The 23,789-nt window shown below is 59.6% G+C and overlaps 1 protein-coding gene across 1 annotated transcript; it reads left to right on the top strand.

Moving 5' to 3' along the window:
* The first annotated feature begins 4,461 nt into the window (after window positions 1-4,461).
* Window positions 4,462-5,568, top strand: LOC141958813 (olfactory receptor 52K2-like). The gene has a single exon (XM_074901716.1). The coding sequence runs from the start codon at window positions 4,462-4,464 to the stop codon at window positions 5,566-5,568; it is 1,107 nt and encodes a 368-aa protein (XP_074757817.1).
* Window positions 5,569-23,789: the final 18,221 nt, after the last annotated feature.

Here is a 23,789-nt window from a genome sequence, read left to right as displayed (position 1 = left end):
TGAGACTCGGTAACACCGAAATACAAGGAGTCAGTGTCTGGGGACAAAAGCAGCAGGCTGGCGAGCATTTGCCCCGGGTGGGAGCTCCCGTTAGGACGTTTCAGGTCTGGGAGTGATGAAGTAGAGTTCTCAGAGGTGCTCGTGGTGCTCTGCCTGGGAGGGGGAGTTTCAACCAGCGAGAGGAGCCGTGAGCCCACCCAGGTGTTTGGGTGGCAGCGAGGCAGAGGGATGACGCGGGGGGTGTCCACTGGCACAAGGACTCAGAGCGTACAGGCGTGGGGTGTTTCCCCCGACAGCCAAGGGGGGGTCTCACCCTCCTCAGCCACGTTTGGGGCAGAGGGTCCACGTGGTTGCTGCCTGATGGTCATGACAAATAAAGCAGGTGGGTGCAGCATAATTCATCCCACCGATTTCAGATCTCAGCTTTAGGCTGGGAGGAAAACTGTCCTGAAACCAGTTTGTGTCCAGGGATGTGAAGGCAGGCTGGAGGACGAGCTCCCGTCAGAGCCTGGCACAAGTTCTAAACTGCCACCTGTGTTTGTTCACATGAATCCCCCCCAGAAGGTCACGTTTAGGCCTTCACTTCTACATTAATTAAAGAAAATTAAACTCGGTGAAATGCATTTGGTTTCAAAAGTGGTTTGAATGTGTCATTCCCCATGGCAAAAATATTTTTTTCTGCCTCTGTGTTGTTTATCCGTCTTTCTGCTGGGCTCTTCCCTGACATCATGAACAAACAGTTGACAGATGTTTCTGCTATCCTGAATTTCCATTTTTTGCTGTCTGTATTTACACATTTCAGCCTTATGCTGCCTGGGGCTTGGGGAGGGGGTCAAGGACACGGCCCCGTGTCTGGAGAGCTGGGAGACACTCACAGCTCCTGTTCAGCAGCCAGAAATGAAACTGCACTCACAGTGCTCCGGGCAGAGGCACAAAGATCTTTCATTCTGCTGGAGACAACTTTGCAGCCTGTTCCTGCCTGGCTTGGTCACTCCTTGCAGCCGTCATTTGTAAAGGAAATTAGATGAGGGAGAATTGACTCGGGACTGAGGCTGTTACCGTGGGGTTATGGCAGAGGATGCTCTTGGGAATCTGCATCCAGGAGACCCGGTGGCATTGCCTGGGGTGATTTATGCTCAGCCCTGCGGCTCTGAGTCCCTGAGGGTGGCAGCTGCCTGGAGCGGAGAGCAAGGTGGGTGTTTGTACGGGAGGGCTGGCGCCCGCCGGGCGCCGCATCGGCACCGTGGGAGCCAGTCAAGAAAAAAGGTGGTCGCTGGAAGATTTATTTTAAAAGTAGGTTTTCAGAATTTTAAAGCTTCTTATTAAACAAAACTCCTGACCGGAGGCTGCAGAATTCTGGGGGTTTTTTAGGTAAAAATAGGAGCTGAGTTTAAAAACATAAACACCAAACCTTTTAACCCAAAACCAGAAATTGTTTGCTGCAGAAGAGTCGGCTTGCTTCTGCTTGTATAAATTAATCAATAATTAGCTAAATACACGTTTGCTGTGAAACAAACTAGATTTCCAACCCCAGTGACGTCCCTAACCCCTTGCACACAGCAGCAGGTACCGGAAGGCCACGGGCACGCAGACGGGCTTCTGGCTGCCGGGCTGAGCCCGTGCAACAGGCTGGGTTGTGTCACCCGTGGTGCTGCTCGCTGGGATGGGGTGGGGGGGTGAAGGAGCAGCCCCTTGGCCCCGGATCCCGGCTCAGAGCGGGGACAAAGTGTTATTTTGGGGGGGTGTCCTGTGTCTGCGGTGCAGTTTGAGGAGAGGGAGCACACGCCGGAGCAGCTGCACGCTCAGGGCACGGGCGGGAGCTGGAGCTTTGCCTTCCACGTGAACTTGTGTCCTACGCAGCACAGGCAGCACCCGCTCCGTGCCCGGTTCCTGAAATAATCTTGTTTTATCTCCATAAAAAGGTGTCTGGAGCCTGCACTGTGCTGCCCCGCTGCCACCGAGGGGTCTGTGGTGAGAAGGAAAGGAGTGCAAGGGTTGAGGAGGGGGGGTGCTCGGTCTGGAAGATGTGACAAAGCAGATATAGAAAATGTCACAGCAGAGTGCAGGGACCGTTCCTTCAATCAAAGGATTCTGCGTCCAGCGCTAGTTAACTGTGAGGAGTAAAGAGGAATTAAACTACCAGAAAAAAAAAAAAAGTCGGTGGCACCTGGGAACCGGTGGCGGTGATCTCAACGCTTTTCAGCCTGCGGCAATGACTTTTCATTGAAATTCCATTTTCCTAAAACTGAGGGAACTTAAAGGCAGAGGGAACTTAGAGAAGGAAACTGGGAGATGTTGGGGTAACGGGCGGCCCCGCTCCCGGGTGCCTGCGGGAGGGACAGCTCCGGGCAGGAAAGGGGACGGAGCGCGGGGAGCAGCTGAGGCACCACAGACGGTGAAACGGGGCAGCTGGTCAGCGTCTGAGGGGAGTTAGGAGCTGTCAAGCAGAGAAATCAGATCAAGGCAGCTGAAGGCGTCTGCCCCTCTGCATGGAGAAGGGAGGTCCATGCCTACCTGAGAGCAAAGCAATCAAAGAACTTTATTTTTTCACATAATTTAATTGATTGGTGGCTGAGATGATGTTAAACAGCTTCTGCTAAGAACAGAACGCAAATGCAGCAGCGGGTCTGGGTGATTTCCACAAGGGAAAAAGTATTTTTGAGTTGGCCAAGGAAGTCTTTGGCCTGTTCTGCCAAACTTTTATGCGTCCTGGCGTGCTGCAGTGACTGCGGACGCTTCCCCGGGCCATTATTTGAGTGAGAAAGTACAATGATATGATTAGCTGCAGATTGCTTGGCCTGACGTCAATGCCCAGCAGAATGTCCAAGAAGTTAACAGGAGATTTGGTCAATAAAGAATTAAAGGATTGGAATCAAATTAAATTACGGCAATCAACGCAGCCTTGCAGGAAACAGCTCTTGTCAAACAAACCGGATTTCATTTTCTGATGAGATAGCAAGTTCAGTTAATCAGCGTGTGCATGTGTTTGAGTAGAGCACACAGAGTTATCTAAAAGAAATGTGCCTCCCCCTCGCTGCTTCCAGGTGAGGAGGTGACACGACGCAACCTCAGCTCTGAGGCATCAGCAAAGTGGATGGAGGACTGGGTGGTTAAGGGACCTCAAAGCGGACTGTCAGACCTTTGTCACAAAGCCTTTTGTTTCCCCAGGGCTGCCCCCTCCCGGCTCTAGACTAGGAGTTGTTCTGCACGACTTTCATCAGTTGTCCCAAAGTCAGGACAAATGTGTCTCAGACCAAAACCAGGCAGGTTTTCGGGGTGGAACACCGCACCCCGGAGAGGGCACACTGCGAGGGGACCACTGGGACCCAAAGGCCATTTTGGGTGTATAAGAAGGAAATGGAAGAGGTTCTTTTTTTTTTTTTTTTTCAAAAACCACATTGAAATCTTGGAGATGTGCGAAAAAACCCCTCTCAGGAAGACAGATAATGGAACAGGTGAGTGGAGATGAGGAACCTGCAGTGCTCTAGGTCTTTAGTTTATCCAGAATAAGTCCTTGGCCATGGGAAATACATACCCTGGCGAAATACAGGGCTCTGGCCCAGCAGAGGAAGGTCGGCACATGCTGTGGCTGGGGGGAGTAGACACCCAGTGTCCAATGGGAAGACAAGCACAGGGTTATAACCATGAGGACAATTGGCACCTGAGGCACAAATCGAGGGAGGGAGGTTCTCCATCTCTGGATGCCCACAAGCCTGCAATCTCTGCCAGGAAAGTGTGCCTTAGCAAATCCCACGTTACTGGGCTCCAGAGAAGGGAAAAAAATAATGGGTGTAACTCCACTGTTTTTGTCAGCATTCTGCTTTAGTCTGGCCTTCAGTCTCACGGATGGATGAGTGTGGAGGAGGGTAAGTACCATTTTAATTGTGCCCTCCTTGACTGGGGCTAGCAGCTAGAGGCTGTCAACAGGGCTTGTGTCCCCTTAGGGTCAGGCAACAGCTTGGAGCATCTTTTTTTCTGGCTGCAGTTTCTCTCAGCCCAGTTTCATGATGGACATGTTGTCTAGGTGCAGCTTCTGCATGACCCAAAGTGGCAACAGGATGGGACCTGCGTGACCTGGACCCACACGCCCCGTCCCCTCTCTCAGCAGGGCATGGGGAGGGCACCCATATGGCAAAATCCAGAGGTAAATCAGGGGTGCTGAGTGAATCAGAGGGGCTGGAAGGAGGAGCAGAAGGGAGGGTGGCCCCATGCGAGCCGTAAGGACAGCCAGGACCCTCCAGTGATGTGTCCTCTGGACAGCACCGGCCACAGCATCAGTCTGAAGACTCTAGGTAAAAGGTTCTGAAAGTTTTTCCCCAAATAAATACAACAAAATTGTGCAATGCTTGAGAACTGCAGCGTGCAGAGGATCAAACTGGCAGCAGCAGAATCTCAACCTTTCTGTCACTGTTCCAGGGAACTGAGGTTGGGGACGAAGGTGTGGCTTGGCCCACCTGTGCCATGTCAACCACCAACCGATCCAACACCAACTCTTCTCCTTTTCTCCTGATGGGCATCCCTGGCCTGGAAGCTCTCCACATGTGGATTTCCATCCCGTTCTGCTTTACATACATCATGAGCTTGCTGGGAAATAGCATGGTCCTTCTTGCTGTGAGACTGGAGAAAAGCCTCCACGAGCCTATGTACTATTTCATTTCCATGTTGGCTGTCATCGACCTCATCTTCTCAACTGCTGTAGTTCCCAAAATGCTGGGTATATTCTGGTTGGATTCAAGGGAGATCGGTTTTGAGGCCTGCTTCATCCAGATGTTCTTCATCCACACATTCACAGCAGTGGAGTCAGGGGTGCTCCTGGCAATGTCCTTCGACCGGTATATAGCCATCTGCAGACCCCTGAGATACGCCACCATCCTAACGAGCTCCAGGACCCTGCAGATAGGGCTGCTGTCCCTGGCCAGGGGAGCTGGAGTCATGGTGCCTTTAATGTGCCTCCTCACCAGCTTACCCTACTGCCGACCCAGAGTCATCCCTCACTCCTACTGCGAGCACATGGCCGTGGTGGAGCTGGCCTGCGCCGACCCGGCCGCCAGCGACCTCTACAGCCTCACCGTGGCAACATTACTGGTGGGGACAGACTCTGTCTTCATCACCCTCTCCTACGGTATGATCCTCAGGTCTGTGATGAGGCTGCCATCCCCAAAGGCTCGTCTTAAGGCCCTCAGGACCTGCGGGTCCCACGTTTCCATCATCCTGCTGTTTTACATAGGTGGTCTACTCTCCATGTACCTGCAGATGTTCTCTTTTGGCTTGGCACCCCACATCCAGGTCCTGGTGGCTGATTTCTATTTGACGGTCCCTCCCATGCTCAACCCCCTCATTTACGGCATGAAGGTGAAGCAGATCCAGGAAGGGATCTTCAAGCTGCTGGGGCGGTTGGCAGGACTCAGTATCTCACAAGCTGATGAAGACAGGCCAGATGCTGAGAGGAGGAGGCACCACCAGATAATAATTTACCCCATCCTAGAATCGGTGAGAAGTGCAGTGAATTATCCCCCAGAAATGTCCATCTCTCAGCGACTAGAAAGGGAAACTACACCAGATGTCTAAGGCTGACATGGCAATAACTTATTTGCATGGAAGCAATTGCTGCTGCATACACCGACCTCAGAAAATCACTCAGAAATCTAAAGTGAAAGCTGTTTCCTATTCCCCACATAACCCGTGGTGCCAGGAATGATCACAGATCACTCTAGGAAAAAGTTACGTCGTAATTCTGCAGAGTGAATGCAGATTTATCACCCACTTAGCAGAGAGGGCAGTCAAGGAGTAAGGAAAATAAAATGTTTCCTGTAAAATGTGATGCATCCATCTTTGCTTCCTTCCTTCTTCCCTTTATAGAACATCCAAACCTCTCTCAAAACCGACATAAATCATCAGAGTCCCACTGACACACATCTGCTGGCAAACTTGCATGTTGATCTTGGCTATGAACGTCTAGGTTAGACACGTTAAAAAAAAAAAAAAAAAAAAAGGTCAACAAGGAAGGTGTTCAGCACCCGAGGGGGTTGCTTGGCAGGGAGGCAATTCGCCACCCGAGAGCCTTGGACCAGCAACGCGCTGAGCATCTCGCTGCTGCCATCGGTGCCCAAGAGCTGCTCCCGCCTCGCTGAACACAGAGCTCAGTGCGCGGCTGAGGGGGGCTCAGGCGGGGGGAAGGAGTGGAAATGAAATGCCAGCTTTGCTTCTCTGCTTCCTGCTCTCTGCATCAAAAACTTCTCCGGGATGATGTTTCCACAAATAAAAGTTAAAATCGCAAAAGTTCAGATGCTTTGCTCTGTGCTCACGTGGGTGGCTCAGCGCAAGGGGTGCCCAAGGGTTGGGCTGCGTTGGGCCCCTCACGGGTGCAGCCTTGTACCCGCACAAACGTTTCCCGTCCAGCACAAGGACCAGGAATCAGCAGCTCCGCTGTGTCAGGCCGTAGGACCCAGGCCTTGCTAACGCCCCCCCAGCGCAGAGGTGACAAAGGGCTGGTAAGAGAGAGGGGAGCGACCTGCCCCAGAGGTGCCAGAGGCCGGGTGACTGCCCGAGAAGCAGGAAAGTAGCAAAACCCTGTGGGAACTGGGGGAGAAGTAAAGGCGGTGGGGGGAGATCAGAATGACAGAATCATCCGGGTTGGAAAATCCCTTGCAGCTCCTCCAGCCCCACCATGAGCCTCCCCCTGACCGTTCCCAACTCCCCCAGATCCCTCAGCGCTGGCTCAGCCCGACTCTTCAACCCCCCCAGGGATCCCGGGGACTCCCCCCTGCCCTGGGCAGCCCATTCCAAGGCCCAACAGCCCCTTCTGCACAGAAATCCTTCCTCAGAGCCAGCCTGACCCTGCCCTGGGCAGCTTGAGGCCATTCCCTCGGGGCCTGGCGCTGGGGCCTTGGCTCCAGAGACTCATCCCCCCTCTCTGCCCCCTCCTGGCAGGGAGTTGCAGAGGGCCAGGAGGTCTCCCCTCAGCCTCCTCTGCTCCAGACTGAACCCCCCCAGTTCCCCCAGCCGCTCCCCAGCAGACCTGTGCTCCAGACCCTGCCCCAGCTCCGTTGCCCTTCTCTGGCCACGCTCGAGTCATTCAATTCGAGATCGTGACCACTGACTCAAGCCAAGACCAAAAAAACCTTTCCCCCCCAACACCTGCAAGAGCTAATTCACCCGGCAAGCACGGCTAATTGAAACAGAATTAACCAATAGCAAGTGGGTGGTAATTATGGACCAAGGAGTGTAACCTTGGACAGGCTTTTCCCAATCATGCAACAGACTAAATGGGCTGTAGTTCCTTGGAGAGGGGGGGCTGGCTTGGTGGAATCCCCCCAGCACCCCTCTTTGCCCGGCTATGGAATAAAGCCGTTATCTGGGCTCTGGGTGTGGGACTGGCTCTTGCGCAGAGGGGACGAGCCCCGTCTGAGGGACAATAGTGGTGACAAAGGGCCCCTTGTGGCTCCGGGGCCCACAGCCTGGCCCAGCCGAGCGCTGCGGAGGGGGTGCACAGGGCTGCCATAGTGGGGGGCTGGGGGGTCCCTGTCGCTGAGGAGCTCCCTGTGTGTGATTTCCCCGGGGGCAGCCCCCCCAGACCCGGGGGCAGCCCCCCCAGACCCGGGTTTCTCACCGCAGAGCCTCAAGGAAAAGAGGCACCAGCCCCTGTTTACCTGCAAAGTAGCCAGGAGGCAAGAGAAGGCTGCTCGGTAATGAGCCTCAGGACACTCGCAGCTATTAACCAGAGCTCACTTGCTAATTTTTAATCTCTCCTTGGGGTGAAGTGTCCAAAGCAAACAACAGTTTAACCCTGTGAGTGCTGGGCAGTGCGGAGATGGGCAGCAGGGGGGGGCACAGAGCCCTGCGCTGGCCACGGGCCCTGAGGGCTGGCGGGTTTGGGGTTCGATAGCCAGCCCCGGCCACGCGTGGGGGTGTCTCTGCTCCCTCCAGAGCTGGTTGCAGAGTTGCAAAGCCCTTGGGTGCGAGGCCGGCACCCCCGAACTGCCGTGGCAGCGCCCTTGCCCCAGCCTCAGGAATTAATCCCAGAACTAACGTCCGTCCGTGTTAATCCCGGGTAAAGGAACGCGCTCAGCAGCTCTCCTGACAGGATCCCTCCGCGGGGTCTGCAGCACCAACGGTCCCTTCTGGAAACACCCCCCAGCCTCAGCCTCCTGGGCTCATTTTATCGTGGCATCTTCAGCCCCTAAAAACGTCCCAGCCCGGACATTTCTTTGTCTTTTTGTCAGAAGTTTGATTTTTACAGACTTGTGACAAGTTTGCACTTGGCTGCTGCTCCCCGCACCAGGCAGCTGCCCCCGGGGAGCTGCTCGGAGGCTGCAGCCGCCCCGAGCCTGGGGTGTGGGAATAAACCCCCCCGGCACCAGGAGGCAGCTTCAGGGTCCCCACGGGACACCCCGGGGGAGGCCCTGCCTGGAGAGAGCGGGCACCGGGGGACAGCGAGGCACAAACAGCCCCCCCACTGCAGAGGGGACAGATGGCCGAAGGGACAGAGGGGTCCCAGTGCCACCGGTGCCCCTGTGCAGGGCTGGGGGAGGGGCTGAAAAGGGGCACATTACTGGGGGGGGGAGGACCGGCTCCTCCAGCCAGGTCTCCCCTCGCTGTGCCATGGGCGAGGGGATGTGGGGACAGTGTGTCCGTCCCCCCCGCCAGTGCCACCAGCCCCAGCAAAAGCCCCCGTGCAGCTTCATCGGCTGCAAACCCGCTAATTGTCCCCGCGGCAGCGAGCCCGGGGGGGCCAGGGGCCACCAGCAATCAATCCTCCCGGCCCGGGCTGCAATTACCACCCAGCTCGTTAGCACTAATTGGGCTACTCCCAGGAAGGGAGCCTGATGGAAAAAAGCCATAAACAAAAGTTCTGTTGCTTTTAACTTCATCTTGTTTGAAAGCCCGGGGAAGGGAACAAGGCAGAGGGTCCGCCACCCCCGGGGGGGCCCGTCCTGCCTCGGTCACCGTGGCTCCGACGGGACGTGGTCATGTCACCAGCCCGGGGTCTCGGGCCCGGGGCGTTCTGTGGCAGGATCCAGCCTGCCCGGGGCCAGGGGCGCCCAGTGTGCTGCCAGCCCCGCGCTGCCCCCCGCAGACACCCGCTCCGGGGGCGCCGGGGGCTCCCGAGCGCGGCTCTGCTCTCGCTGCCCAAGGCCACCCCAGCGCCAACTGCTGGGGGTGTCCTGATGCTTGTCCCCACTGGCCCCATTTTGGGGGTGCTTGTGGCCTGCAGGCGTGCTGGCCGTGTGCGACCTGGGGCAGCGCTGGGGGGGTGCAGGGAGTGTCTGACCCAGGCCAGGCCACACGGGACTGCAGGGGGACAGCTTGGGGACAGCCCTGGTGATGGCCTTGGGGACCGCTTGGGGACAGCTTGGGGACTTGCTCGAGGCTCTCCTGGCTGCCCAGGCCATGGGGCAGCTCTGAACGCGGGTCCCCAGCAAGGCCTTCAGCTCACACCTCCCAGAACCCGAGTCCTGTCCCCACCAGGACAGCGCTGCCCCGGGGTATGGGACGGCTCCGCATCTCCCCCCGTGCACAAACCCCCCTAACCCTGCACCCTGACCCTCACCCTGACCCTCACCCTGCTCCCCTGGCCTCTGCTGCCCTGGAGCTGCCCCACGAGCACCGGCAGGAGAATTCAACCTGCTGAACTGGGCTGGACTGGGATGGGGAGGTCTTGCAGCCACCCCCAGCCCCTGCCCCAGCCCTGTCCCCAGCACTGTGCCAGCTGCCCTGGCCCGGCACCACCAGGGCTTTGCTGGGCTGGTCCAAGGCTGGGGGGGCCGAGCAAAGCAGAACCACCCAGGGGGGGTTTCCTTAGGGCCATGGAGGTGGCAGCAGGGGCTGAGCAGTTGGTGACAGGTCCCGTGGCCACGGCTGCCTCCTGCTCCCAGGCCAGCTGGGGGACTGGCACGAGCCACAGCAGGCAAGGGGTGGCCAAGGGCACAGGCCGGGGAGAGTCTGGATTGGAACCCCCCCAACACTCTCCTGCATCCCCCTGTGTGGGCACAACCCCAGAGTCTGACACCCTGGGAGGGGGTGTCCTGGGTACCCCCAGAGTATCTGACCCTGGGGGGGAACAGAGGGGTAAGAGCAGAGGTAAGAAAGGCCCCACAGGGCTGCGGGGAGCCGTGGGGCTGAGCCCCTGGTGTGGCTCACACGGGGCAGTTTGCTGGTGACCGTCCCCAGGTTGCCCCATCTGTAGGGGTGCCCCTGGGCTCGGCACTGGGGAGGCCGCCCCTCGATTCCTGGGTTCAGTTCTGGGCCCCTCACCCCAAAAAGGCCATTGAATGACTCGAGCGTGGCCAGAGAAGGGCAACGGAGCTGGGGCAGGGTCTGGAGCACAGGTCTGCTGGGGAGCGGCTGGGGGAACTGGGGGGGTTCAGTCTGGAGCAGAGGAGGCTGAGGGGAGACCTCCTGGCCCTCTGCAACTCCCTGCCAGGAGGGGGCAGAGAGGGGGGGTGAGTCTCTGGAGCCAAGGCCCCAGCGCCAGGCCCCGAGGGAATGGCCTCAAGCTGCCCAGGGCAGGGTCAGGCTGGCTCTGAGGAAGGATTTCTGTGCAGAAGGGGCTGTTGGGCCTTGGAATGGGCTGCCCAGGGCAGGGGGGAGTCCCCGGGATCCCTGGGGGGGTTGAAGAGTCGGGCTGAGCCAGCGCTGAGGGATCTGGGGGAGTTGGGAACGGTCAGGGGGAGGCTCATGGTGGGGCTGGAGGAGCTGCAAGGGATTTTCCAACCAAGATCATTCTGGGGTTCTGATGCAATTCCCCCCCTCACCCCTTGCTGGGCTGCTGGGTGCTTTGGGTGCCTCCAAACCCCCCCCAAGCCACACACCAGGCCAGGACGATCTGAACTGCAAATGTCAGGGGCCCAGAGCGTTAACCCCCACCTTGGCGTGCCCGGCTCCTGCTCCCACGATGGCTGGGGAGGGTTACAACAGCCCATCACCCCCTGATCGCCGGGTACATCTGGGCCCGGGACGTGGCCGAGGGGCGGCGATAACAGACCCACACATCCAGCGAGTTCTGGGCCTGCACAACGGCTGGAAAACATCAAAATATTTCATCACTCCAGCTGGGCCAGAGTGGAAAAGTACCTGAGAGAAATCAATCCTCTTGGGCAATACAAACAGTGGCCCTAAGCGAGACCCTCTGAGCTCTCCTTTAAAGGGAAGCGTTGCATTTTCCATCACTTAAGACGGCCATCGAGCCCAGCTAGACAGGACTAAAGATGCCTGTGACCAGCATCTCCCCGGGCTAGGACCCTCTCGGGTATCGACCCTCGAGGCACCGTCCGCTCTGGCGAAGCCGATCCCCTCAGTTATCCCCCCCCAGGATGCGCCGTGAATGTTCCCTCTAAACCTGGGGAGAGGGAGATTGCAACCCCGCCGCCTCCTCTCGCACCCACCTCTCCACCTACCGCTGCGTTTGGGTGCACACGGTTATTTCTCACGAGTGTGGGGACATCCACATTTCACTGCATCCAAATACTTCTGTCTGTCTGCGCGTCTGTACGTCCCGTGTTTGTGGGTAGGCGCCTTTATGAATATGCATATAGCAGAATGAATATACATGTCCGTATAAATATACATATATACTGATGGCGGATACTTTATAGTAAGTCCGTGTGCAGCTTGTCATTTCTGAATCTGTAGATAAGTCGCCGTTTTAACCATCATTTTGCTGGATTATTTGGTCAATTCTTAAACTGGCTGATGGTTAAGCGCCGCTTGGCATTAATGAACATTGATTTGCTGCCACACCATTATGGAGTCCATATTTCCATCCGTGCCCCCGTTGCGCTGCCCCAGGCTGAGCCCAGCAGCATCATGTGGGCCCAGGGGCTGGTGCCAGGCCAGGCCTGGGGGTCACTGGGGCCCCCCTTTGGCAGCGGGCGGTGTAAGAGATGCTCTGTGTCCTCTGGGTCACAGATCCCCCCCCCCAGAGCCCTGCACACCCCCCCCGACAGCTGCTGGGCTGGTGCCCCGAAGCCCCTTCGGTGCCCGGATGGCGGATCGCAGGGAGTGACGCTGTCACATGTGTCCCCCCCCATGCTGGCCCCTCTTGAGAGGGGCGGGGGGCCACCCTGGCCACCAGCCCTCCCCAGCCCCACCGTGGGGGTTCCTGGGGCAGATTCCCCCCCTCTCCGCGTCCCCCATCCCCAGGGCAGCCAGACAAGGGGTCTCCAACGCCCCAGCCATGCCCCGGGGGGGCAGTGAGGGCCGTGGGTGCAGGTTTGGGTGCAGAGGGTGCCCCGCACAGCCCTGGCCCTCCCAAGCTGCCGGTGGCTCTGTGGGGGGGTCCCTGCGCGGCCCGGTCACACTGCCCGGCTGTCCAGGAGGTGACTGAAAAGTGACTGAGTGTGTCCACACCCCCCGTGCCCCTGCGCCGGGCAGCCCTGGGGACGTGGCGGGGGCACCGGGCACGGCGACAGGCGTGGAGGGTGGGGGCACCTCCTGGCCAGAAGGCAGCACTGCCACCCCCTCCCTGCATTGTCACCCCCCTGCACTGCCACCCCCTCCCTGCACTGCTACCGACCACCCCTGTCACCCCCCTGTCCCCCGCGGTGCCACAGCTGATGACGCTGTGCCATGGCCAGTGCCGAAACCACCGGCTGCGGCCGCCCGGGTGGCCGGGGGGGCTGCGCTGCCTTCCCCGGGCACACGCAGCCCCTGCTCCGGGCTGGGACACCGGGGTCCTCTTTGTCCAGCAGCTCTGAACCAGAGTAATGGTCATTCTGGTTTGGTCCCCCCCGCCCCAGCCCGTGTGCGGGCGCAGCAGCCGTGGCGGGGCGCGAGGGCTGGGTGCCATGCCCGGGGCCAGGCAGGCAGGCGGTGGCAGAGGACGGCCCCAACCTGCCGCCGTTCCTGCCTGGGCTCTGCGCTGCCTCGCAAGGACGGGGCGACCCTGCAGCACCCTGCGGGACAGGGCTCTGTGCCCCCCGGGACAGAGAGGGGGGGCAGCGAGCAGAGCCCCGCCAGCCCCACAGCCGTCCCCATCCGGTGCTGCTCCGCTCCCACCCGTCTCCAGGTCTCTCCCCAACCCCGTTTCTTCCCCTCCCTCTGCCCGCCGAGCACTGTGGGACAATCCTGCTCTTCCCAGCCCCACGGAGCACGGCGGGGGGGGGACAGCAGGCACCCAGCCCCTGCCCACGGAGCTCCCCCCCCCCCCCCCCCCCCCCGGTGCAAAGCACCTGCAGCCCCGCAGGGGCTGTAAAACACCAGGGCAGCCCCTGATCCTCGCCGAGGCCGTGGGCAGGGGTGAGCAGCCCCACGGGGGGGTTCAGACTGGGCTTCACAACTCGGGATTGTCCATGGACCGCTCTGACGCTGCTCTGAGGATTCAGCTGAGCTGTGCCCCAGCCCCACGCTGTGCAATAAACTCTCTCGGCGTTCAGAAGGGGAGGGTTCTGTCTAACCTGCCCGAGGCCACCGTCCCCGGACATGGGTACAAACGTTTCCCGTCCAGCACAAGGACCAGGAATCAGCAGCTCCGCTGTGTCAGGCCGTAGGACCCAGGCCTTGCTAACGCCCCCCCAGCGCAGAGGTGACAAAGGGCTGGTAAGAGAGAGGGGAGCGACCTGCCCCAGAGGTGCCAGAGGCCGGGTGACTGCCCGAGAAGCAGGAAAGTAGCAAAACCCTGTGGGAACTGGGGGAGAAGTAAAGGCGGTGGGGGGAGATCAGAATGACAGAATCATCCGGGTTGGAAAAGCCCTTGCAGCTCCTCCAGCCCCACCATGAGCCTCCCCCTGACCGTTCCCAACTCCCCCAGATCCCTCAGCGCTGGCTCAGCCCGACTCTTCAACCCCTCCAGGGATCCCGGGGACTCCCCCCTGCCCTGGGCAGCCCATTCCAAGGCCCAACAGCCCCTTCTGCACAGAAATCCTTCCTCAGAGCCAGCCTGACCCTGCCCTGGGCAGCTTGAGGCCATTCCCTCGGGGCCTGGCGCTGGGGCCTTGGCTCCAGAGACTCATCCCCCCTCTCTGCCCCCTCCTGGCAGGGAGTTGCAGAGGGCCAGGAGGTCTCCCCTCAGCCTCCTCTGCTCCAGACTGAACCCCCCCAGTTCCCCCAGCCGCTCCCCAGCAGACCTGTGCTCCAGACCCTGCCCCAGCTCCGTTGCCCTTCTCTGGCCACGCTCGAGTCATTCAATTCGAGATCGTGACCACTGACTCAAGCCAAGACCAAAAAAACCTTTCCCCCCCAACACCTGCAAGAGCTAATTCACCCGGCAAGCACGGCTAATTGAAACAGAATTAACCAATAGCAAGTGGGTGGTAATTATGGACCAAGGAGTGTAACCTTGGACAGGCTTTTCCCAATCATGCAACAGACTAAATGGGCTGTAGTTCCTTGGAGAGGGGGGGCTGGCTTGGTGGAATCCCCCCAGCACCCCTCTTTGCCCGGCTATGGAATAAAGCCGTTATCTGGGCTCTGGGTGTGGGACTGGCTCTTGCGCAGAGGGGACGAGCCCCGTCTGAGGGACCAGAGCCCCACGGCCGGGCCCTGGCTGGGGGATGCTCGCTGCCTGCTCTAGCACAGGACGACGCCTCCAGGAGCCTTTCCTGGTGCTGTCTGACAGACTTTGCTCCCAGGTCTGGCCAGGATTAGTCCCCAGCACGCAGTGACAATGGCACTGCAACGCACCCCATCACCCGAGGCAGAGCGGAGGCAGGGCCTTCCTGCTGCGCGTTTCCGACCCGCCCGACTGTCACTGCCCGGGCTCTTACCGACCCGCGCTACAGCCCGCGGGTTAAACCCGAACGGCCACAAACAGCCTCAAGAAAGAGGCTCAGGAACAGCCTCAGCTGCCCTGGAAACCCAGCGCCAGCGCAGGGGATTCGGGTTCTAAGTGCCAGTCAAGAGCCATTCCCTAAGGTGACAGTGGCCCATGTCGGATGGTGGGAGCGGGGAACCAGCCCAGCGTTACCCCGTCCTGCTCCGGGGTGCTGGTGGGAGCGGGGCGGGACCCCGAGCAAAGGGGCAAAGGCAGGTTGTGGGGGAAAACTTGTGGAGGTGACGGTGTACGAGAGAACTTGAGTGAGGCACCTGAACAGGGAGATGCTGTCAGAGAATCCCAGAACCCTTCAGGCTGGAAAAGCCCCTCGGGGTCATCGAGTCCAACCCTCAGCCCGACTCTACAAAGTTCTCCCCTACCCCACATCCCCCACAGCTCATCCCAATGGCCCTGAAACCCCCCCAGCAGCACGCTGGAGGAGCTGCAGGCCCGGCAATCCCACAGATGAAGGGAGCAGCGTTTATTAATCCTGAGAAACCCTCAGCAGTGAGATGACAAACCTGGGGAAGGGCCTGGAGAATCAATCCTGTGAGGAGGCAGGGCAGGAGCTGGGAGTGTTCAGGGTGAGGAGGAGGAGGCTGAGGGGAGCCCTCATCCCTCTCTGCAGCTCCTGACAGGACATTGCAGAGAGGCTGGGGCTGGGCTCTGCTCCCAGGGGATCAGGGACAGGACAAGAGGGAACGGCTGGAAACTGCCCCAGGGGAGGCTCAGGCTGGGCAGGAGGAGAAAATGTTTCCCAGCAAGAGTGGTCCGAGAGTGGAACAGGCTGCCCAGGGAGGGGGGAGTCCCCATCCCTGGGGGGGTTTCAGGGCCGTTGGGATGAGCTGTGGGGGATGTGGGGTAGGGGAGAACTTTGTAGAGTCGGGCTGAGGGTTGGACTCGCTGACCCCGAGGGGCTTTTCCAGCCTGAGTGATTCTGTGATGATTCTGTGAGTTTGCTGCCTTGCAGAGAGTGGGAACAAACCCCGCTGATGTCTTGTTCTTTCCAGTGTCGGAGCCCTGCGGCTGCCTGGGGGGGAGCAGGGGCTGGGGGGGCAGGGGGCTGCGTGGGGAGGGTTTCTCTGCTCGGGAGCGCCAGCGCCCGCTGCTCCTGGGCCAGGAGGAGTCCCACGTCCCAGGCCTTGCTGGTACAACTCCCAGAAAATGGGTTGGAACGACCCCGGGAGGGCGCTGGGCCAGTCCGTCCTCCGCAGCCCCGGGCCAGCTGCGCTGCCGCTCCTCACACCTGCTGGGCTCCAGCTCGTCCTTTCAAAGTTCTGCGGGTCGTCTGAGCGGACCCCGTCTCTCTGGGCTGTGTCTCTCCTTGCTGAGAGAAGCTTTTCCTGGTCTCTGAAACAGCTTCTTGAGTATGTGATGACTCGTTTCGTGTCTTGCCTCAGTCTTCTCTGTACCAAAGCGCCGGACCCTCCAGCCTTTCCTTCTGGCCGCCTTTCCCAGCCCCGTGGTGATTTTTGTGCCTTTTCCGACTCGCGTCGCGCTGCTGGTCACTCCTTGTGCTGCAGACCCGGCTCACGGGGTGAGAACTGAACCCAGCCCTGCGCCGGCCGGGCGCTGACAAGGTGCCTCGCCCAAATGACCGGGCTTCGGGGGTGGTTAGCAGGATTCTCTGGCCAGCGGGCCACACCGACTGGCCCTGGTGACCTTCTGGTCTTTGCGGCGCGACCCTGAGGGCACAGGAGGGAAACTCGGTTATCCAGGCCTGGTGAAACACCAGCACTTTCCAGCTGCCAGATTTTGGGCCAGATCCTTCTCGTCCAATTCAAGCATGAAGAGAATTCTGACGCTCAGTCCAAACCCGTCCCCTGCAGTGGGTGATCAGACACTTTGTCCCCAAAGGGTCTAAAGGTGCTTTTTAATCTGCCCCTGATGCGGGGGCAGTGCCTGGCTGCTTTGCAAACCCAGGGCTCAACCTAACACCTCCCTTTTCTCTGCAGCATTACTGGCAGTTTTACCACATCCATCACTGAGTGAGAGTTATTTGCTTTGCTTTATATTAATTTCAAAATATTTTCGCAATGTATTTAGTTTGGAGGTTTGGGGTTTTTTTTTCCTCAGCCTTCACCCTGCAGTCAGGAATCTTTCCCAAAGACTTTGGCTTTTCCTTTCTAATTTTATTAATGTCATAATTAGCATTCACACTGATTACTCCCTAGCTATCCTCTGTTGTGTAATAGATGGAGGGGGATGCTCCATCTATAAATCCCCTGGCAAAGCAGGGTTGGATTTCTGCCCAAGTTGTGCTGCTCTGTGACTCATCCAGTAAATGATCACTGGCTTGAAGAGAATGACTGGGCTTGAGTGGAAATGGGGTAAAACACACCAAAAGGGAGAGGGGTGTCAGACCGGCTGACTCTGACAGCACCTGGCCCCGGGACCAGGCCAGCCCGGACCCCGGCGGATGCCCCCAGGACAGCTCGGGGGGGAGATGGTGACCAGAGGAGGAATCGGGAGAGGAGCAAGGACCAGGATTCAGGCAGCACCAGCACGGGCTGGACCAGCCCCGGGGAGCGCAGGAGCCGCCGGGGGGGCTGGGTTGACGTTGTTATGTCCGTCCCAGAGTCTGCAGGGGCTGATGAAACCTGCTGACAGCCCAAGGCTGGGAGGTGTCACTGGGGGGGGGGATGTTTATCACAGGGGCCCTGGAGGAGGGAAGTTTCAAGCCCTCATTCTGACACCCGGATTGCCAACAAAATCTTCAATATGCCAGGAGGGAGAAGGGATTGCTGCAAGTCCTTGCTGCAGCAGCCTTGAGGCCTCCCAAATAACACTGCTGCCTTGGGGCTGGGGGGGACCGAGAGCCCGGCAGCCCCCCCTGCTCCGGCTCAGCCCGCACAGCGCCAGGCTCAGCTCTCGGGCACCGGCAGGAACCGGGCTGGAACCCACCTGGGGTGAAACCCGGGAGCGTCCGTGCGGGAACGTCCAGAATCCTGCCGGAAAACCAGCCGGGTCCCCTGCCAGAAACCTGCCTCCTGGGACCCCCCCCGAGGGGCTCCCGCTCCACGTTCAGCCCGTGGCTGCGCGCTGGCAGAGCCCCCGGTAGCTGCCCCCCCCCGTTCCTGGGGGTGCACCCCAGGCTCTGCGACGTGGCCGAGTGCCAGCGGAGCTCCCGGCCTGGCAGGGGTTTGGGGTGCCCTGAGGGGGTTGGGTTTGGCCTTAAATCCTAAATCCTGCAGCGGCCTTTCTCCCGGCCCATCATTTCTCCTCTTCCCTTGCTGCTGCCCTGTTCTGTCGGTCTGCACATCCACCATCTCCTCCCCCACGTTTTCTCCTCTTTCACCTTTTCTGTGTATTTTTGCCAGGGGTGGCTGCTTGTCCCCCGGCCCTTGGCCCTTGAGGGCATCCCTCCAGCTGCTCCCAGCCTGCACCATCAGCTCCCAGTTCGGATGGAGGTGCCTGTGCCCGACTCCCCAGCCCCGGGACACTCGCCTGCTCCTCTCCCAAGGGAAGCCACCACCACATTCCCCTCCCATCAGGTGTTTTGGGGGTCGCGCCATTGATGAGTCAGTTCGTTGACATTCACAACCCTGAGTATGTGTTTAAAATGAGCCTTTTTGGGTCAAGGCTGACAGGAATCTGCACAGTGACTCGAGCCTGTCTCCACGCCAAGCTCAAGGGACTGACACCGCCTGAGTCATGTCTCCAAAACTGGGCTCCCCCGGGACACCCCCCGCTCACGGACAGCCCCAAGCACCACGTCAGGAACCACGATAACCAGCTTTGTTGGGGGCGACGTCACTGGTGTCCCAGTCGTGGCCTGGGAACACCTCGACCCTGGCAAGTGCTTTTCCATGCAGGAAAGCGGCCACCAAGTGACCCCGCACCACAGGACCCCCCCGAGGAGGAACTCCCTCCCCTGTAGCCCCACTCCAGCCCCCGGGACCTGAGCAGAGCCCTCTCCTGCGAGGTGCTGCTGCCAGAGCTGGGCTTGCTCCGGCCGAGGGAGAGCGGCTGGGGGAACTGGGGGGGTTCAGTCTGGAGCAGAGGAGGCTGAGGGGAGACCTCCTGGCCCTCTGCAACTCCCTGCCAGGAGGGGGCAGAGAGGGGGGATGAGTCTCTGGAGCCAAGGCCCCAGCGCCAGGCCCCGAGGGAATGGCCTCAAGCTGCCCAGGGCAGGGTCAGGCTGGCTCTGAGGAAGGATTTCTGTGCAGAAGGGGCTGTTGGGCGTTGGAATGGGCTGCCCAGGGCAGGGGGGAGTCCCCGGGATCCCTGGGGGGGTTGAAGAGTCGGGCTGAGCCAGCGCTGAGGGATCTGGGGGAGTTGGGAACGGTCAGGGGGAGGCTCATGGTTGGGCTGGAGGAGCTGCAAGGGCTTTTCCAACCAAGATCATTCTGGGGTTCTTACCAGAAGGCTCTTGTCTCAAGTTTCCTTGCCCAGGCAAATCAGAAAGAGCCTGAAAGATGCAAAGACAGTGAGGAAGAAGCCTGACCACAGAGCACCCAACACCCCTCGGGTGCTGCGAGCGCCCTTCCCTCAGCCCCCAACTGCCTGCAGGGCCCTTCTGGGGGGCCCCCGCTCGCCCCGGAACGGCTGCATCTTGTCTTCTGGAAACACCGAATGGGGGCAGTTTGGCACCAAGCACCACTGTCCCACTTCACCCCGCGCGGTCACCAGCTGGTGGGTTTATCGACTCCATGGTTGCATCAGATCACCTTCCCCCTTTTCCCCAGGAATTGCTTCGTTCCCTGACGTGACCATCAGGTAAGAAATGCTGCAGGAATAACGTGAAAAACAACCTGCAAAAAAACCTGCAGCAGGCAAAGAGCAACACACATGGCCTTGCTGATGCCAAGTTCTGCTTACTCACAAAAACCACCCCAGGTCGGAATTGGTGGTAAATATACAAGTACTGGGTGTAGTTCAAAGCCAAAAGATGTATTTTTGCCCCGTGCAGCTGGCCAAGAGGGAGATCTCTGCAAGACCCTGCATCTACCCCAGACCCCTGCTCCAGTCTTGGATCAGATCAGTTTTTTCTCTTCCCCTGTTTTTCACAAGAGTGGCCAAGGGCTCAAATATTCACACACGTGCATCTGGAAGTCAGTGCCCGCAGGAACCCAACAGACAGGAGAAAACATTCCTTTCTCCTGCGCCAAATCACCTCCGAGGGAAATGGGGGGGATGCGGGGCTGGGTGCTGGCTCCAGAAACGGGGTGCTCTGTTCAGCCTGGCCAGGAGCCAGGGGTGGGGGGGTCCCCACGCTGCTCCAGGAGCCTCGGGGGTGCCTCGGGCTGGAAGACAGCAGTAGGATCTGACCACGGGCACCCAGAGCTTTCTCTTTGCAGCTGTAAAAACTTCTGAACTCTTGGTGTGCGCTGTTTTCCCTTGTGGGGAAAAAAAAAAAAAAAAAAAAAAAGCTTTGGTATTTTGAATCTAAAAATAAAAAAAGCTTTACCAAAAGGTCACAGGCCCAAGGTAAGACACAGCCCCAACACCCAGAGGGCAGAGAGCGGCTCCTCGAGTCGGGCGTCGGGGGCCCCGCGGGACGTGCGGCATCAAGGGGCCAAATCCCGATTGCAGCGCCCCCCCCGCCGGCTGTCACCCCCGGACTGGGAGCCCGGGGACTCACTAAGGGTCCCTGATCCCCTCGGGTTAAGTTAGGGTGGAACGACACCAAACCACGGGTTCAAACGTCTCAGCTGCGGTAGAAACAGCTTAAACTTGGAAAAGGATAATATGTGATGTGGTCCCTTATAAATCTGAAGGAGAGGGAAAAGGGGGGAAAAGGGAAAGAGGGAAAGAAAGGGAAAAAACAGGGGGAAAAGGGGGAAAAAAAAAGGGGGAAAAATCGGGGGAAAAGGGGGGAGAAAGGGGGGGGAAAAGAAGGGGGGAAAAGAAGGGGGAAAAGGGGGAATGGACGCAAAGCGCTCCGCACCCCTGGCTGCAGCGCGGCCCGGGCGCTCTCGCGGGGTGGGGGCTCACCCCGCGCGTTTCTGGGGCCGTTGCGTCCCCTCGCCGCGGACGTGCCCCGCCGCGGGGCAGAGGCGGGGGCGCCCCGCACTCCTTTCCAGGGGAGGCGAAAGGCGGAGCAGGGCTTCGGCACGCGGGTTGAGGGGGCATGGGGCGCCCCAACCCCCTGTCCAGTGGAGCTGGGGGTCACGCCTGTCCCCCCCTCCCCGGGCTTTATTTTTTCCTCAGTTCCCCAGATTTTTGCTGCCTTGGTGCTTCTTGACCGGCCATCCCGCTCCCGGGGCAGAACGCTCACCGCGCCCCGGCCTTTCGCCCACACTCGGCCCAGCCCTCCCCGCTCTGAGTTCGTCAATACAGCCCCAAGGGACGGGGGGGAGCACCCCTCAGCACCCCCCGCTTCCTTGGGTGACACTCCTGAGACAACCACGAAGGCCGCAGGGCCGGGCCCCGGGTCGCTGCTGGAGGCGTTACCAGCTCCAGGCTCCCGGCCTGCTCGTCCCCACGCCAGCCGTGACCGGAGAGCCACCGAGAGCCCAGGAGCGCCCCAAGGAGAGGGCGCTGCGCCCACGGGTGCTGCTCTTCCCCCGTCCCCCCGGTGTCTCACAACTTCATCGCTTTATTCCGGCGAAAGCCTTTATGGGGGCGTCCGCTGTCCAACCCCCCGCGGGATGGGAGCAACAGAGCGCAGGAGCCGAGCGAATATGCAACAGAAACAGCTGCGCTATTTGCAGGCGATATTTTATGCTTGTTACTGAGTTCGACTTCGATGCTGATGGAAAAGAATCTGAGGGGAGGCAGGACCACCAGGGAGTCACATCCTCCCCCAGCATAAATGCCTCTTTTTTTTTTTTATGGAGCACAAATGCGTTCTGGGCAGAGACGGGGCGAGCCTCCGAGGACTCCCCTGTATTTGCCATCTGGTATTTCTCAACAGCCTCTACAAAAAGTTTGGAGGATGCTTCCTACAGCAAGAAAGCAATGCATTGAAAATTGTAACTTTTAAAATAGGGAAATAGATAGGAAAGAGCCTTGGGGGGAAAGAGAAGCTCCTTGTTTTCCTGCTGCATTGCGGCTGCAGAGTGAAGTTACACTTTACTGCTGTAAATTAAGAAGCATCAGCTCAAATACATGCAGAGGCACAAAGAAAAGGAAAAAAGTCAGAGTTTTCCAGCTGGGAGAGGCTCAGCCTCAGTGCTTACAGCCCTCCTGAGCCGAGCCCAAAACAGCCCAAGGGATGGAGCAAAACCCAGGGCCAAGAACCAGCTGAGGAGGGCTGGGCCCGGCCCGGGGGCAGGCGGGATTGCGAGGGACCCCGACAGTGGGGCTGAGCCCAGACCCCGGCGTGAGGCTCAGCAAACCCGCGGGAAGCCCCGGGCTGCGGGGGGGCGGCAGAGCGGGGTGGCAAGGGGAGAAGTGCCGGGGTACAGCACGGGGCAGGGGGGAAGGAAGGAGCTGGGCTTGGGGCAGGCTGCAACCCCAACAGCACCGGTACCAGCAAAGGCTCGTCTAATTGCGAAGCTCAATTAACAGCAGCACCAGGCACGGGACACGGGTCTCACTGCTCAGCTCCGCTTGGTGCCAGCGAGCGCCAGAGCCCCAGAGCGGGGTCGGGGCACCGCGGACCCCGACAGACAGACACGGGGAGAAGCCGTGTGAACCCCAGCGGTAAGAAAACAACGACACGGGGAAAGGAGAGACTGGGCTTGTTTTCTGGAATAAACAGGGAGCTGGAAGGGGAGCACACCCCACTACATCAGGAGGTAAAAGGCTTTTCTAAAGAGTAGGGGGTTGTTTCTCTCCATGACTACCAAAGGATGAAGAGCTTAGCAGCATCGCTAATTCAGCTGGAATTAGAATCACAGAATCCCCGAGTCCTTCAGGTTGGAAAAGCCCCTCGGGATCATCGAGTCCAACCCTCAGCCCGACTCTACAAAGTTCTCCCCTACCCCACATCCCCCACAGCTCATCCCAACGGCCCTGAAACCCCCCCAGGGATGGGGACTCCCCCCTCCCTGGGCAGCCTCTTCCACTCTCGGACCACTCTTGCTGGGAAACATTTTCTCCTCCTGCCCAGCCTGAGCCTCCCCTGGGGCAGTTTCCAGCCGTTCCCTCTTGTCCTGTCCCTGATCCCCTGGGAGCAGAGCCCAGCCCCAGCCTCTCTGCAATGTCCTGGCAGGAGCAGCAGAGAGGGATGAGGGCTCCCCTCAGCCTCCTCCTCCTCACCCTGAACACTCCCAGCTCCTGCCCTGCCTCCTCACAGGATTGATTCTCCAGCCCTTCCCCAGCCTCGTTGCCCTCCTCTGCCCTCGCTCCAGCCCCTCCAGATCTCTCTCGGGTTGAGGTGCCCAAACCTGGACACAACCCTCCAGGTGTGGCCCCCCCAGTGCCGAGCACAGGGGGACTGTCACCTCCCTGCTCCTGCTGGTCACACCGGTGCTGATCCAAGCCAGGAGGCCGTTGGCTTTCTTGGCCCCCGGGCACGCTGCTGGCTCCTGTTCAGGGGAATTCTGTTCCAATTAGGGGAATTCTGAGCGCCAGCAATGAAACCCCTGAAGTGAGGAAGCCGGGGAATGTGCTGGATCGCAGGCTCTGAGGAGAGGGTGAAACAAGCAGCTCAGAAACCACCTGGGTCACGGGTCCTGGCTCCGCACAGACACTCCTGCAGCCACACCGAGCTGCGGTTCAGCAGCGAGCACCTCCCCACACACTCACAGCAAATACCGCGGAGGTGGCAGGTCTTGGTGTTAACGCTCAGACGGGATGAGGTTCCAGCCTACACCTCCCCTGGATGTCCCGCACACGGGGACGGGCTGACTCCCGCCGTGGGGGCTATGTGAAGATGGGGCTCACGCCAGCCCCGGGGAGAACGCGCCCAGCTTCGTGCTGCTGCTGGGGACGCAGCTGGGAGCTGGCAGAGCCAGCCCAGCCCAGGCCGCCGCTGGCCTCACTCAGGTGCATTTTAACCTTCTAACCCCGGGGCAGCCAGAGGCACGCTCCTCTTCCAGGCTGCCTGCCCAGACAGGGCCAAGGCCGGCATCGATCCCAGCCTTGTGGCTTTCAGACTTGAGAGGAACAGGGGGGAGCAGGGGCCGGCTGGAGGATCCCGGCGGGAAGG

This window comes from Athene noctua, chromosome 1, assembly GCF_965140245.1.
Source record: "Athene noctua chromosome 1, bAthNoc1.hap1.1, whole genome shotgun sequence".
Taxonomy (NCBI): domain Eukaryota; kingdom Metazoa; phylum Chordata; class Aves; order Strigiformes; family Strigidae; genus Athene; species Athene noctua.
This window is presented reverse-complemented; position numbering and strand designations above follow the sequence as displayed.

Bases quoted from the DNA above. Each gene is read 5' to 3' on its own strand.
- LOC141958813 (XM_074901716.1), top strand. From the start codon at position 4,462: ATGTCAACCACCAACCGATCCAACACCAACTCTTCTCCTTTTCTCCTG.